The following is a 15533-nucleotide window of genomic DNA, read 5'->3' as shown; positions in this document are numbered from 1 at the left end:
GCACCCTGCTGGCTCATATTCAGCTGCCTGTCAACCAACACCCCCAGGTCCTTTTCCGCCGGGCAGCTTTCCAGCCCCTCTGCCCCACGCCTGTAGCGCTGTGTGGGGTTGTTGTGACCAAAGTCTTGCTGTCCCTTAGAGCAGCAAAAGGCTTGCGACGGAAAGCGTCAGGCACCCTTGGAGCAGCAGCCAGGTGAACTAATGAGGCTGCCATGTGATTAGTGCCTGCGACCCCCTACACCACCGCAGGTAGCTTGCCGGGACCCTGGGACGCGGAAGCCCAAAACCAGGACACCTCCTAACCGTGGCTGACCCAGCGAGGCTTGTTCTGGCCATAGAGGGTGAGGGCTCCCAGAGGTCCGGGAGTGCGTGGCAGCAGGTGGGGAGCAGAAGCGGGGGCTCCTGTGTTCGGGGAGAGGGTGGAGAGGGGCTTCGGGGGGGTTGCCAGCCTCTCTCCCCCTGCCCAGAGGCAGCTCCAGCTTTCCTCTTCCCACACTGCCCTCTCCAGATCCCTCTGCTTTCTGGCAGATAGGATTAAGCCTGACCTTCCGCCCCATCTCGGAGAGAGCCAAACCTCTTTCAGATCTAATTATTTTCCATTTTTGTTTAATTGTGCACATCCTGCTGCTGGCTGAGGAGAGCGGCTCCTGCCTGGGCTGGGGCAGGGAAGGGCACCCGGTCCCTCCCCAGCCGCGGGCTTTCGGATCAATGCTCCATCATCTTGGCGTTGTGATTTCAAATCCCCAAATCTCTTGGAGGTCTGAGGCAAGTTTCTCAAGAAGCGGCTCTGACACCATCCTGTGTTTCTCTGGTGGTGACCTTCACACTCAGCCAGGCCCCGTGCGAGGGAGAGGAGTCCGGCCACAGCCATCTGCCTGCCTCATCATCATCCTCCTCCTCCTCCTCTGCGCCCAGTTTGCACCGGGTTCTGTTTCTTCTGCATGTATTTTGCTACCTAGTTCCTCCGTACAAGTGGCACCAGCTCCTATTAGCAGTGCATTCCATGCCTTTTTTAAACGATCTTTTGATTTCTCAGCTTACCTGAGCTGCTGCAAAATCCCGCGGCCTCTCCCCGCAGACGGTGCCGGGCTGGGGTTTGGCTGTGCCAGCCTGAAAGCGCTGCCAGATCGCCCCAACAGCAATGGTAAACCGTGGCGGTGATAAGGGAATGGGTGGCATCCCTCTGCAGGAAGAGGGGAGAAAATAAGATGGGTTTTTAACTCACCGGGCAGCTGGCTAGGATATGGGGGATATAAATGGGACAGAGAAATCAGATTAAGCACGGCAGGAAGCTTTGCCTGCAGCAGTTACATCTGCATACGGAAAATATGGAGATGCTCTGGTGGACCTCGAGTCCCCCGATGCTCATGTATTTTTTACAACTTCACTTAGGTTGAGCGTTGCTTTTCCAAATCCCATTTTCTAGCACCAGAACAACCTCACAGCATCTCCACAGGCACAGGAGCGCACTCAGAGTACCAAAACCCGCTTCTGCTGCAAATGAAGCGGTTCCTTCTCCACCAAAGCTGTGCCACGCCGTGTCCCTTGCACCTCTCGGCACAGCGGCACGAGATGGCTTGGGCATGTCATCGGCTGGCTTGGGAAACGCCGTCAGCCGGGTCGGGAAACAGCTCTGGAGGAGGGGTGGGTCTGCAGAGAAGTAAATATCACTGCAGAAAGTTCCAGTGAGAGTCGTCGGTGTTTCCAGCAAGCCATCTAGTGGCTTCCTATTAAAACAGTTGCATGCCTTCAAACTGGGAAGGCGAAGCTGGAGGGGTGAGTGCTGCTCACCACCACAGTTGTGTCAGGGAACTGACGTGCAGGGTTTGGTCCTAACTGGGAAAAGGCCCTACTGTAATAGCCGTCGTCTGGGTCACGGGGTGGTGGAGTGGTGGAAGGGTTGGGTTAGTTGCTGGACGGCAGCATGGCATTTCCCAAGAGCAAACCTGGTGGGTGATCCTACAGATGGATGTCCAGATCTTCATTTCACTGGTGTGAGGTTGGTTACCCTACCTCAAAAACACATGAAGTATATAGGGATAATCAATGATTTAGAGCAGCTTCCTCTACCATATGGATAGGACACAGTAGAGATGGAGGGAAAATGTAGTTTTGGGGTTTTTTTAATAACATGAGAACTTGGGGCATCTCGCTTGGTGAAGTTTTGGGCAGTGGGTTTAAAGCAAACAGGAGGAAGTACTTTTTCACCAGACGGTTCAGTTGTGGCACCCTTAGGGTTTGACCCTAACTGGGAAAAGGCCCTACTGTAATAGCCGTCGTCTGGGTCACGGGGTGGTGGAGTGGTGGAAGGGTTGGGTTAGTTGCTGGACGGCAGCATGGCATTTCCCAAGAGCAAACCTGGTGGGTGATCCTACAGATGGATGTCCAGATCTTCATTTCACTGGTGTGAGGTTGGTTACCCTACCTCAAAAACACATGAAGTATATAGGGATAATCAATGATTTAGAGCAGCTTCCTCTACCATATGGATAGGACACAGTAGAGATGGAGGGAAAATGTAGTTTTGGGGTTTTTTTAATAACATGAGAACTTGGGGCATCTCGCTTGGTGAAGTTTTGGGCAGTGGGTTTAAAGCAAACAGGAGGAAGTACTTTTTCACCAGACGGTTCAGTTGTGGCACCCTTAGGCACAGGGACTGAAAGGTTGACAGCTTCAGAGAGGCATTTGGTAAACGCTGGAGGAGAGACTGACCTGGGGCTGGGAAGCGTCGGTAGGGTGGTCTAGGTAGATCCTCAGTTAACCTTGGCCGGTGTTTGTATAAGATGTTCAGAAAAACCTCCGGTGATGGAGATTTCACAACGTCTGTAGGCAATCTATCCCTGAGCATCACTCGCCCGACCTGTAAGAGGTAGTTTCTTCATGCCCGACCTCATTCACCTTTGCTGCAATTCAAGCCTATTACTACAGTCCCCAGGGGACACGGAGAGCAGCTTGTCCACGCTGGTCTTCACCCCTCAGACAGATGACAGGCTGGCTGGTGTGGTTTTTATGTGCAACGTGGCATTTTGACTGATGTTCAGCCTTTGATGCTTCTTGACCCCACCTGGTACAGCACAGCGATTTGTTCCCAACCTCCATGCAGATGTTTGCCCCTACTTAATGCAGCTGTTTTCTTCCAACTTTTCTCCATGTCTCAACATTGTTTGACTTCTAATCCAGTTTTCTGGAGTGGTTTCATTTCTCCTAGCATGATAGCTGCACGTTGAATACATTCATCGCGTCACCCGTACCACCGATGACATACTGGGTAGTGTCACGGCCAGGATGCGTCTCCTTGCGCAGCACATCCTCCCAGTCTGATGGTGAATCACCAGTAACGACTCTCTCTGTATGGTTTCCTGATGAACTGTGTGCCCACATTAGAGTAGTTTTGCCCAAGCGTGGTTCTCTGGTGTGCTGCTGAGGAAGCCATGTGCAGCAGCACCTAATGAATATCAAGATATACGGTGCTGACTGTTTCTCCAGCTATTCACAGGCCAGTTACTCTGTCGCAGAAGGAAATTAAATTGCTCTTGACAAATCGGTGTTGGCAGTCACTTATCATCTTGTTATCTTCTAAGTGCTTACAAATAGGTCGTTTAATTATTTGTCCCATCAGTTTTCCAGGAGTTTGAGCTAAGTGACTAGTTTGTAATTCCCTGACTTTTCCTTTTGCATAGTTTTAAAGCTAAACCCTATGTTTGCTTTTCTTCTGGTCTTCTAAAACCTCTCCTATCTGCCGTGAGCTATCAGAGGAACAAGGGCTCTGGGGCTGCTTCAGCTGAGCCCTTCCCTCAATATCTTTGGGGCAATTATCGGGCCAGGCTGGCGGGTGGACCAACACCCTGCTTTGGTTATTGCCCTCCTGCTGGGATGCTCCTTCCCTTTGCCTCCATGGCTCTTGCCTATGTTAGCTCATCCGCATCTTGACCTTTTCCATTTTCCAACCAGTGCTTTGAAAAGGTTAAGTTTATCCACGTAGAGGTTTTGTGTAGTATTTTGTGTAATCTGCCACGATATGGAAAATTTGGGCCAAATCGTGACTTTGATTAACATTAGGACAACAGCAGTGGAGCTATGTGGCCACCGAGGTGGGTGTAATTCAGCTTTCTGAGTGATTTTCAGGAGTGTCTGGTAACTCTCCGCATCCCAGTTGGCACACCTTGCCATGATCATGGGTTTTGGAGATGGGAGATGCTCACGCAGTGGCGTCACGCGTGCAGCCATCCCTTTGGCATGTTGTATTTACCCCGCCAGGGTCTGTTTATGTCTTTGTTAGCTCTGTTTGCCGATTTCTCAATTCTCTTCTTTTTTTTTTTGTTCTCTTCCTTTTCTATTCTTTCAACAGGAATCATTAACCAATGGCAACAGGAATCCAAGGATAAAGTGATTTCCCTATTGCTAACCCACCTGCCTTTACTGAAGCCCGGAAACATCGAGGCAAAAGTCGAATACATGAAACTCTTGCCTAAAATCCTGGCCCACTCGATCGAACACAACCAACACATCGAGGAGAGCAGGCAGCTGCTGTCCTACGCCTTGATACACCCTGCCACCTCCTTAGAGGACAGGAGCGCCCTGGCCATGTGGCTCAACCACCTGGAGGACCGCACGTCGGGTGGCTTTGGCAGCCAGAGCAGAGGTCGGTCGGATTCGGTGGACTACGGGCAGACGCACTACTATCACCAAAGACAAAACTCCGACGACAAACTCAACGGATGGCAAAACTCTCGAGACTCGGGCATAAGCGTCAGCGCTTCCAGCTGGCAGGACAAAAACCTGGCGTGCGAGAACGGCCATCTGCCCCTCTACTCCTCCTCCTCCGTCCCCACAACCATCAACACCATCGGCACTAGCACAAGCACCAGTAAGTACCCACGGGAGGCTCTGGGGACGGCCACCCATGGCTGCTCTTCACAGCACGGTCCCCCCCATCCCGCTAGAAAATACTGCTTTGCCATGGTTAGCAGAGGGGCTAGGTTCATCTGGGCCATAGAAAACACCTTTTTGGTTTTTTCTTTCCCCTACCTGCTTTTTTATTTCCTGCCTGCCTTAGGTTTGGGGTTTTTTTCCTAGTCCTGGGGGATTTTAAAGACCTGGCAGCTGGAGAGGAGGGAAAAACAGCCAAGCTGTAAGAGCAGAAAACGTGCGTTATTGAAGGGAGCCCCTTTTATTTCATGTAGCTCCATGTAGATTTCCAGTTCACGTTTCAAGAGTTCCTAAAGCAAGCAGGGAGCTGATGCTTCGTGTCCAGAAGTGAGCTGGGGGGGGACTTGAGGCAAGTCCAGAAGTGTCCTGAGGATTTACTGGGAGAAAATGGGATTGGGGCCCCGAAGCGCAGGCATCATTTTTGCAAGCAAGGCTGGGATCCATGATCTTCAGGGCATATCTGAAAACGTTCCCTTGGACCTGCAGCGCGTAGAGGTGTGAAGCTGGTGGTGATCAGGGGTTTTAGACGCACAGTCCTCAGTGTTTTGCAGGACGGTTGGGTAGCTCTTCCCCTGTGGAGGCCCTGCCAGGCTTTGATGGGAGCGGTGGATGGTGCAGAGCCCAGCCTAATGCTTGGACGCTCAGAGGTGCTGCAGAGCACCGTGGCTGGAGATTTATCACTGGGTTTGCGTGAAGATGTAGTGCAGCTCTATATTTTTTAAAGCAGTCATTGATGCCTGCAAGCCGTCCGTGGGAGAGGAGGAGCAAAGCATCTTCTCAGCGGGGTTCAAGAGCTCCTCTGCCGACCCACTCCCTCTGTGGAGGGCTGTCCCCCCTGCCTTGTTGTCCCCTCGGGTGACTGTCACCGTCGAGGCTGAATGTCCTCCTTCGCTTCGGGGCATTCAGGAGGTCTCTCTCCAAGATGCTTGACATCTCCCTAGGTACAAGGGATGCAGGGAGCGCTTTGGGGCGGAGAGGCTTCTTGTGGCGAGGGCGCTGGCTTCTCTATCAGCGTGTGGAAACCCACAATTAAATAGCTGAAAGCTTTAAAATGGTCACTTAAGGCTTCTGGGTTTTTCCCACTCCTGTAATCGGCACTTTTTTTAGGTGGTGTTTCAAATCAATGACGATAAGAAACGCAGCTCTAGCACCCTGGCCCCTGCCTCTCCAGTGTCCATCCTTGCAGGCAGTGCTGCCTGCTCTGCCACTTGAGGATTTAACAGAAGGGTCTCAGCTTCTCTGAACATCATGCCCATCCCGTCCCCCATCTTTGAAGCCCTGGCTCCTGCTGCTGTGGGGCTGTGTGGGGTTCGGCTTCTCTGAGAGCCGGGTCCCTGCGCTGCGGAGGAGAGCAGTTCCAGGGTGACCAAGCTGCATGGGAAAGGCTTAACAAGGAGGCAGGGTGAGAAGAATCGTGAATGTATTTGGAATTAGTCTGTTAAACCTCTCCAGGGATTATTTTTTGGGGGGGTTTTCCTTGTGGTTTTTGCCTGCCTGGCAGTTCGGAGGCTTTGCATGCTGGGGAGGCAGTGGGAAGAGGTGGCTTCAGAAGGGATCTGGTTCCTTGCATCGAGAGCTGGAAGCAGGGGGGTCTGATGGGTGCAGCAGGTTAATCATTGACAGCGGCTGGAGCTCCGCAAGATGCCTTAGGTCTTGAAGGATGCTTTTCAAAAAGCCCTTTGTGGTTCTTTGAGCCTTTTTGCGTGCGGACTTATCTTGTAGCAGGAGTAACAACGCACCTCTTGCCCCACAGGGTCCCCAAGTACTAGCAAAAGGTGTCAAAACCCCAGCAACATCCCAATTCCTCAGCAGTGCCCAAGCTGCCGCACTGCTGAGGTTTTTCCAAAATTCTCCAGAATTAGGTGTGTATGCACAGGAACATTTGTGGGTCCGTCAGCAGGGACTGTACAGCCCTGTGCTTCACCCTGGCCTTTTGCTGGAAGGCTGCATCCCTCCTCCATCTCTGCCGCTCGCTTTGCCGCAGCATCCCCTGCCGTAAGTCCCGGTGCAGCAGCCCTTGCGCGGTCCGGTCCTTCCCGGCATCCCGCAGTAGCTGCTCTTCGTGGCACCGGGGTGGCTCGCTCGCACCGTCTTGCTCTGAGCTGCAAGATTTATAGAGTCCATATTCAGGGAACCTTTTTCCCAAGCGTCACAGCAGGGCCAACACGTATTTCTAAGGCTGACTAGCTTTGCAGGGGCGTCTGAACACATCTTCAGCCCAGACTACTCCTAAATGTTAAGCTGGTGTAGCTCCTGATAACATATTTTGGTGGCCAGCACGTTCCGACAACCTGTGGGCTGAGCTGGAGACGACTCGACCATGCTTCATGTGTTAGTTCATGAGCTTCCTTAACGCAATATTTGCTCTGACACAAGCACAGTAAGTCCACAGACAGGTGCTAAAAAATAAACCTGGCTGTCAGCCTTCCTCCCAGCCCCTTGAGTCAATCAATACGTCCATTAATCTTCTATCCCAAAGCAAAGCCCTCAAACTGTTACTGTTTGTTTAGGTTTTACTGTTATTATTTTTAAATTCTCCCTCTTACTTGGAGGCGTTTAGCTGGGCAGGGGCTTTATCCAGCAACACCTTGCAGGGCCCAGCCTTCCCCGACCCATCTCCGCAAAGGCACTGCCAGTTCCTGACGACGAAATGGGGCAAAGTCTTTCCCGGAGGAGTAACGTGGTGATCTTGCCCGAGGTACTTTCGTCTGGTTATGTGGCATAATTAGGTGTAACGCTATTACGGCATTGGGTTTAAATATGGGTAGGTGAAGCTCATGTGACAATTTGCTTTGCGCTGTCCTTGTCTTTGACTCGACCTAGACCCAGGCTTTGAGACATGGTTCAGGCTTGGTTCATCTCTCTTAATGGTGCTGGCTGGTGTTAGCCAAGGTTTGAGGAGATATTGCTGGAGTTCTCCAACCTTTGCAGGGCTGAAGCGCTCGGAAGGCATCGCTCTGGATTTACCATAGTAATGGTGATCTAGGAGTGGGACCAGCGTCCTAAGTGATGGGTTTGGGTCTGGAGTGATCTGAGGGTATGGACTAACCCAAAGCAATGGAATGGACCTCTAAAGGTCCCTTCCAACCCAAAACATTCTATGATTCTATGATTCTAAGTTCATGCCCATCCACTGCATCACTGTTATGGGCTCTCTCTGCTTTCTCAGCCCATCCTGCAGAGCTTGAGCTACAACTTTAAACCAAGCTTTAGTGTGTTGGGAATAAAAGGTAGCCTTGGTGTGGGCTTGGGAGCGCAGGTGGGCAGGAGGCCAGAGCTGCTCCGGGCGCGGTGGCACAGGGTGAAGCCCAGAGCCCCGGCTCTGCTGCCGAGTCAGGCGATGGTTGCAAAACGCCCGGGTTGCACAACGCCTTTGCAGTGGAGATGGGGCCTGGAAACTCTGAAAGGTCAGAAAAAAGCAGCTTGCATTTCAAAGCTGCAGACCAAGAGGTTCTTGCGTTGGGGGCTCCGGTTCCTTCCTTTCCCCTGTGTAATTGGTTCCACCTGAGCATGACCTGAGGGCAGGCTGGTTTGGGTTGTCAAATGGAAGGACAGCGTAGCTTGACCCTGTGTTTTCCACCTGCTCAGAAGGGAATATGTGGAGAGGAGGAGGAGGGTCTGCTGTTAAATATGCTTGTCTAGCGCTGAGGAGGTGGGGTGCGGGTACACCGCTCTGAATTGGACTGTAAAGTCTGCGAGCAAGAAAAGAGAAAGAAAAGCGCGAGGTTTGGCAGGAGTGATCGCAACTCCGGTTGGCAATAGCGAGCCTGTTGAACCACAGCTAAAGGGGTAAGGATTCGGTTCCTGGCTCTGACCTGCATCTACTGGATGAGTGTCTTGGTCCTTTGCTCCCAGCATATAACCTGGGGATAACAGGATTACTTCTTTTGTCACCGTGTGGTGAGATCTTCCTCTGCTCTCACCTCTGATGTAGTGCCAGGGCACTTAAACTTCCTGTGGAGGGCAGGTTCCCAGGGGCAAGTCTCTGCACAGGGCAGAAGGTCTTGGTTTTACTGCAGGAGCAACAGGAACATGCCCCAGACATTTGAATTAAGAGCCAGATGTTGCGGGCTCTAGCTGGCAGAGGAGCCAGGACCTCCTTATGCCTGTACCTGCCCAGAAGAAGGGGCAGCCCGGTGCCAAGCTCAGGAAGTACTGCAGCCAGGGCAAGTGTCTCTAGTTGTCACCCTGCCTGAGGGACAGGAGCTCTGCCCAGCCTCTGTATGGGCTGTAGTGCTGCCATAAAGCAATGGCATGTCAGGTTCCCCAGTGGGGGATGGCCCTGGAGAATGTAGGCAGCGCTTGGTCTTACTGGAACCTTGTGTGTCTAGGAGTCTATCTCCTGTCTGTCCTTCCAAAAAGAGGAGGAGGTACCTGGACTGGTAATGGTGGTATCTGAGTGCATGGCTGGTGGTGTCCCATGGTCCTGTCCTTGGGTGAGCACCCAATGTGTCCCTGGTGTCTGCGCCTTGGGTCGATTGGCGTGGCACCAATGCCTGGAGGCATAGTGTGGGTGGCACCAGGGGATGAGGTGATGGTGTGCCACACAGGTCAGTGATGGATAGATACAGTCAGAGACCTTGTTATGGATTATCCTGCAGAGGAGAAAGCCCAGGCACTGGGGCCATGTTCATACAGGGGAGATGTTGCAAACTCCTTGGTATTTCAGTGCCGCTGTGCTGCCTGGGTTCCCTGATGAGTGAACAGAGTGGTCCTTGGACCAGCAAAGCTGTTTCCCAGTCAGCAGCCAGCCTTCCGCTTCTGAAGGAATGGGAAAAATGCCGGGTACTCCGACCTGCTTCACCCTCCCCATGGGAGTCTCTGCCAGAGAACTGATGTTTGCCTACGAGGAGAGAGAGAAGAGGAGCAAGCAGTGCAATGCAGGAGAAATACCTATAAAACCTCCCTGTCCTGAAAAAGAAAAATGTCTTATCTTCTCCTAGAGCTGAAGAGAAGGAATAAATCATCATAATTCCTTCCATGCACACCAGTCCAGACTTCTGGCTCTTCCCCTGAACCTGCTGGCTCTCTAGCTTCAGAGTCATGCTCTGGTGGCACCGTCAAGAGACGCTGGTGATCAAACTTCCCGTACCACAAGAAATGTAGAGATACTGGTGGCAGCAGAGCACCCTGCAGAAGGAAGGACCATCCCATGGGCTCTTATGTGAAAATCCCACCAGGGGCTGCTGGCTCTGGAGCAAGCCCAGTGGTGGCTTGTGGAGACCCAGCCGTCCTGGGAAGGGCTTTCTGTCATGTTGCTCTTTCTCAAAAGAGACTCAATCCCAACTACCGCCCTACAGGCAGATCTGCAGATACTGACCTGTATGTCAGCGCGTGTGTGCGTGACGTGGCTTGCTGGCTTTTGCCTACATTTGCCCCAGTTGTGGACCCCCTAGTGAGAGAGCAGATGAACAAGGTGGTGGAGCTCTTCCTCAGGTCATTGGGGAATTGAGGTGGAAGAAACAACACCAAGAAAGCACTTGTCATGAACAGAGTGTGGGTTTCCTGATTCTTCCTCCCTTATACTGTTGTGCAACAGCTCACTGCCTACCACTGGGGACAACCCTGTCGTCGTACCCAGTATCCAAACTGAGCTTGGTAGCAGGATAACTGCATGTTTTAATCCACAAGACCACCCTGATTTGTGTTGGATTGAATGGAATCACAGAATCACAGACTGGTTTGGATGGGAAGGGACCTTTAGAGGTCATCTAGCCCAACCCCCCTGTAGGAGCAGGGACACCGCTAACCACATCAGGTTGCCCACAGCCCCGTCCATCCTGGCCTGGAATGTTCCCAGGGATGGGGCCTCCACCACCTCTCTGGGCAACCCGTTCCACTGTTTCACCACCCTCACTGGAAAGAATTTCTGCCTTAGATCCAGTCTAGACCTACCCTGCTTCAGTTTAAAACCATTCCCCCTTGTCCTGTCCCAGCTGGCCCTACTAAAAAGATTGTCCCCCCCTTTCCTATGGGCCCCCTTTAAGCCCTGAACAGCCGCTCTCTTCTCCAGGCTGAACAACCCCAACTCTCCCAGCCTGGCCTCATGGGAGAGGGGCTCCAGCCCTCAGATCATTTTTGTAACCCTCCTCTGGCCCCGCTCCAACAGTTCCATGTCCTTCTTGTGCTGAAGGCTCCAGAACTGGACACAGCACTGCAGGTGGGGTCTCAACCAGAGCAGAGTAGAGGGGCAGAATCACCTCCCTCAACCAGAGTGGGGTTGGCTTCTGGGCTGCCAGCGCCCATGGCCGGCTCATGTCCAGCTTTTCATCCATCACTGCCCCCAAGTCCCTCTGGGCAGGGCTGCTCTCCATCCCTTCATCTCCCAGCCTGTACAGATACCGGAGGTTGCCCTGACCCAGGGGCAGGACCTTGCACTTGGCCTTGTTGAACCTCATGAGATTTGCACAGGCCCACCTCTCCAGCCTGTCAAGGTCTCTCTGGATGCCATCCCGTCCTTCTGAAGGGCAGCTTGCAAGTGCAATGCTCTCCTCTGAGTAGATTTGCAACGACACCTGAAGGGGACTGTGTGTCCTCAGCGTATGTTTGACTTACGCAGGGTGACATGTTTCCTCCTGTGCAAAGTTAGCAACACGTGCTGGTTTTGCTTGCTCAGAAATGAAGAGTGCAGAAGTCTTAATAAGGTTCCAACAGTGAAGCAAACAAATGTACTGTTCTTGCCGGGGGGTGATTAGCTTTGTACTCGGGAATTGCCTTCAGAAGCTTGTTCCTCAGTTGGCTGGTGCTCCCTGGAACTCATCCTGCCAGGTGGGGACACCTCTAATGTTTGCCTTTTTTCTCTTTTACCGATGGACTGAGAAAAGCTTGTTGGCCTTTATTACACTTGAGCTTTTCAGCGGTGGTGGTGGGGCATTTGTTGTCTTGCTCATGGCCTCTAGTGTTGCATGTAGCCATCAGAGAACATTTCTAGGAGTCGCCCGCTTTGCCAGGGTCCCATCACTACGACATCCTGCTTATTCTGTAGCTTAAAAACAGAGTCGTCGTACAAAAAGGTAACATGTGAGCAGAGTTGTTTTTCAAATCCATGCAGAATATGCACAAATACAACAGCAAATGGGACTGAGAGCAAAGACAACATAGTATCATAGAATCATTTAGGTTGGAAAAGACCTTTAAGATCATGAAATCCAACCGTAATTTTCTACTCCAGCTCTGAACAGCAGATACAGATTTTCTGCCCACCCCCCCTATAAATTCAAAGCACTTGGCCCCTGGGAGATAGGGTCCACAGCTCTGCAGACCATCACTCAGCAAGCAAGGAGGTGAACGGTCACCTGCCCTCATCCTGGAAGCCATCAAACATTGGAGATGGTAGCAGTGGTGGAGGACAAGAGTGATGGCTTTTCGGGTGTCAGCAATGGTGGGGGAAATCTGCTACTGCTCTTGAGTGGTCACCACAGAGCTGTGTCTTATAGCCAACGTCCCTTCCTGCTGTTGAGGCCGCTCCATTTGCCGTGTTCCTCACCCTCTGGTTGGCAGGGAGGTGTCCAAAATCAAAACAGAGCAAGCTGTGCCCATTCTCTGGGAGCTGGTCTGCTGGCCAGGATGGTTTTAGTTGATGGGCCAGCTCTGTGTGCTCATCCCACCATCAGCCCAGCTCCCACGCTGCCCAGACCTGGTCTTCAAGCAGGAGCCATCCTGCCCTGGGACCAGAGCAGTCCCCGAGGTGGTCGCTGGCTGGTTGGGTGCAAAGAGGGAGACTGCTTCCCCCAGGTCTGTGGGATCCAGGCGTGCAGCAGCAAGATATGGGCTGGGAAAATGGGTTTGTCTAAATGGAAGAGATCAGGGCAGGCCTATTGTACGGACCAAGTAATAAGTGTTGGGATGAGAGGAAATGGCCTCAAGTTGCACCAAGGGAGGTTTAGATTGGATATTAGGAAAAGTTTCTTCACCAAAAGGGTTGTCAAGCATTGGAACAGGCGGCCCAGAGAAGTGGTGGAGTTCCCATCCCTGGAGGAATTTAAAAGTCGGGTAGGCATTCTGCATAGGGACATGGTTTAGTGGTGGAGTGGCAGGGTTAGGGTAATGGTTGGACTTGATGTTAAAGGTTTTTTCCAACCTGAATGATTCTATGATCTCTGCTGTGCACTTGCTCCCAAGGGCTCAAGGTGAAGATGCTTGAGGAGACTTTGGGCAGGAAATTGGTCTGGCCCTACCTTCTGGTCTGTCACCTTTCACATCCGTGTTGCTGTGTTCAGTGTTTCCTCACCCAGTGTACTGAAGTGTCTTGATGGACTCTTGTACTTGAGCAACAGTCAGAACCTGTCCTACCCTTGAGACTTCAATTTAGCTGCCCCAGCGCTTTCTGCACTTTCTGTTCCTCCTTTGAGCCCGTTTTGGCACGTTCCCTTTGCCTCTTTGCTCCCAGAGGGTCTCTCTTCTCTCGATGTCTTTGGCCTAGAAGGGGGATGGCTGACAGAGGACAACATGGTGCTGAGGTCCCACCTGCAGTGCATCTCCATGGGGGTCATGGCTGTCATCAAAAGTCAACCAGCCTAACTGTTGTCTTCCCAAAGACCCCGCTCTGCACCAGAAGCAAAAAAAAGGGGGGGAGAGGGGGTTACACGGTGACACAGAGTAACCCATCAACCCTTGCTGAATGCTTGGCTTTGGACATTGTCCCTAGGCGAGCCTCTGGGAGGGTGGCTCTCTTGTTCCCCTTCATGGGACTTGATGTTCACAGTTAGCATTGCTCGTAGGGGATGCACAGCCATGCAGCCTTCGGAGCAGAAAACTTAAGTATCTTGCCTGCAGTGGATGGCTTGGGGGGGATGCAGTTGGCTTTGGGGGAATGCAGATGGCTTGGGGGGATGCAGTTGGCTCTGGGGAGATGCGGATGGCTTTGGGGGGATGCAGCTGGCTCTGGGGGGGATGCGAATGGCTTTGAGGGGATGCAGTTGGCTCTGAGGGGATGCAGATGGCTTTGAGGGGATGCAGTTGGCTCTGAGGGGATGAGGATGGCTTTGGGGGGATGCAGTTGGCTCTGGGGGGACCCAGTTAGCAAAGCAGAGCTGATGTCACCCCAGGCATTAGACAACACAGAGATGGAGATGAGGTCCCCCCCGCCGTGCCCGCTCTGCTCTTGCGCGGGAGCAAGTGACGACGGGGGGCATATGTGCATCCTACAGCAGGCAGTGCTTTTGGGCTGTGCGCCAGTCCTGCTGTAGGCAGGGTGTCGAGCGAGTGATGGATACCTGCTTGCCAAGCAGAGAGAGTAGGCGGGGAAGTGAACGCGTTTCCCACAAGCGTGCTGCAGTGAGTGGGTTTTCACGTGGGCAGTGGGATGGATCTTGTGGTCCTGCCTCTGCTCGACCCCTCGTCAGCCATGGTGCTCAGAGGCAGAGGTGTCATTGAAAGGTGGTGGGGTCCTACTCCCAACGTGAAAGAAGGGAGGGCACCTCGAGGCTGGGCTCAGCGGTGACTTGCTCCAGGTGATACCATGGGTGGCACATAAGCACACATGGGTGTCACCAGTTGGTTTTAGCTGCTGGTAGGTACAGACCCACGCGGGTGCTCAAAAAACAGCCCTCGTGACACCAAATGATGCCTCTAGGCACTTAAATAATTTGCGTAATCTGGCCAGCGGCAGCCCTAGCAAACAGCCCCGATGTTAGGGAAGCGGTGAAGGGGCTTCCTCCAAACCTGGTGTACCTTGCAGGTACCACACATCTCCCCAACAGGGCATTGCTCCCACATTCATGTACCCTACACACAGAGCGATGGCTCCGCAGCTTCCTGGCTGGAATGAGGCCACCTAATTTGGGAACCTCTATTCCAGCAGCACCCAGGGACGCTCCCACCCTCTCAGCTTGCAACATCCCGGTGCAATCACCGACCGTAAGCGCTCAGGGCAGGGACTGTGTGCACTGGTATTGCACGGCCGTTAGCACATTGCTTGTCCATTGGCACTGGGGGGTAGGACACCATCCTCGACCTGCACGTCGGGGTGGGGGAGCTTGATGCCTGCAACTCCGATTCTGCTGCCTCCGCTTTCCTTACAGCAACCCAGGTGTCTTGGAGAAGGGCGGAAAGAAGCAGCAGCAATGGTTTTGTGTGTTATCCTACAGTCCTTGGGATTCCTGTCGCCAATGAGTCATGCTTCTGACCTGGAAGTGGCGCAGGAACCGTCTGCAGTTTGCATCACCACCAGAGCCACCATTGGCCTGTGGCTGGGAGCACTGGCTGGGAGCCAGGGATGCTCCTCAGCACCTCCACTATTAACTGAGGTCTGTAAAGTGCCTGATGAGTAATGCCTCCAGCTGCTGACAGCTGGGGATTCACAGAATCCCAGAATGGCAGGGGTTAGAAGGGACCTCGGGAGATCAGCCAGTGCCACCCCCCTGCCCAAGCAGGGTCACCCAGAGCAGGGGACACAGGACTGAGTCCAGGCGTGGGTTGAATATCTCCAGAGAAGGAGAATCCACAGCCCCCCTGGGCAGCCTGGGCCAGGGCTCGAGCACCCTCAAAGTCAAGAAGTTTTTCCTCATATTCAACTGAAACCTCTTCTGCTTCAGTTTGTGCCCATGGCCCCTTGTCCTGGCGCTGGGCACCACTGCGAAGAGTCTGGCTCCATCCTCGGTACC

At 52.9% G+C, this 15533-nt stretch overlaps 1 protein-coding gene across 1 annotated transcript in view; it reads left to right on the top strand.

Moving 5' to 3' along the window:
• Window positions 1–15533, top strand: part of SAMD4A (sterile alpha motif domain containing 4A) — a 113977-nt gene that overhangs the window by 64137 nt on the left and 34307 nt on the right. Inside the window, exons 2-3 of the mRNA XM_035890723.1 lie at window positions 4349–4867; window positions 10819–10827. Coding sequence (XP_035746616.1) covers window positions 4349–4867; window positions 10819–10827 — 528 coding nt within the window. The remainder of the gene's footprint in view (window positions 1–4348; window positions 4868–10818; window positions 10828–15533) is intronic.

Source organism: Egretta garzetta, unplaced genomic scaffold (assembly GCF_000687185.1).
Source record: "Egretta garzetta isolate BGI_Z169 unplaced genomic scaffold, ASM68718v1 scaffold3, whole genome shotgun sequence".
In the NCBI taxonomy this organism is placed as follows: Eukaryota; Metazoa; Chordata; class Aves; order Pelecaniformes; family Ardeidae; genus Egretta; species Egretta garzetta.
This window is presented reverse-complemented; position numbering and strand designations above follow the sequence as displayed.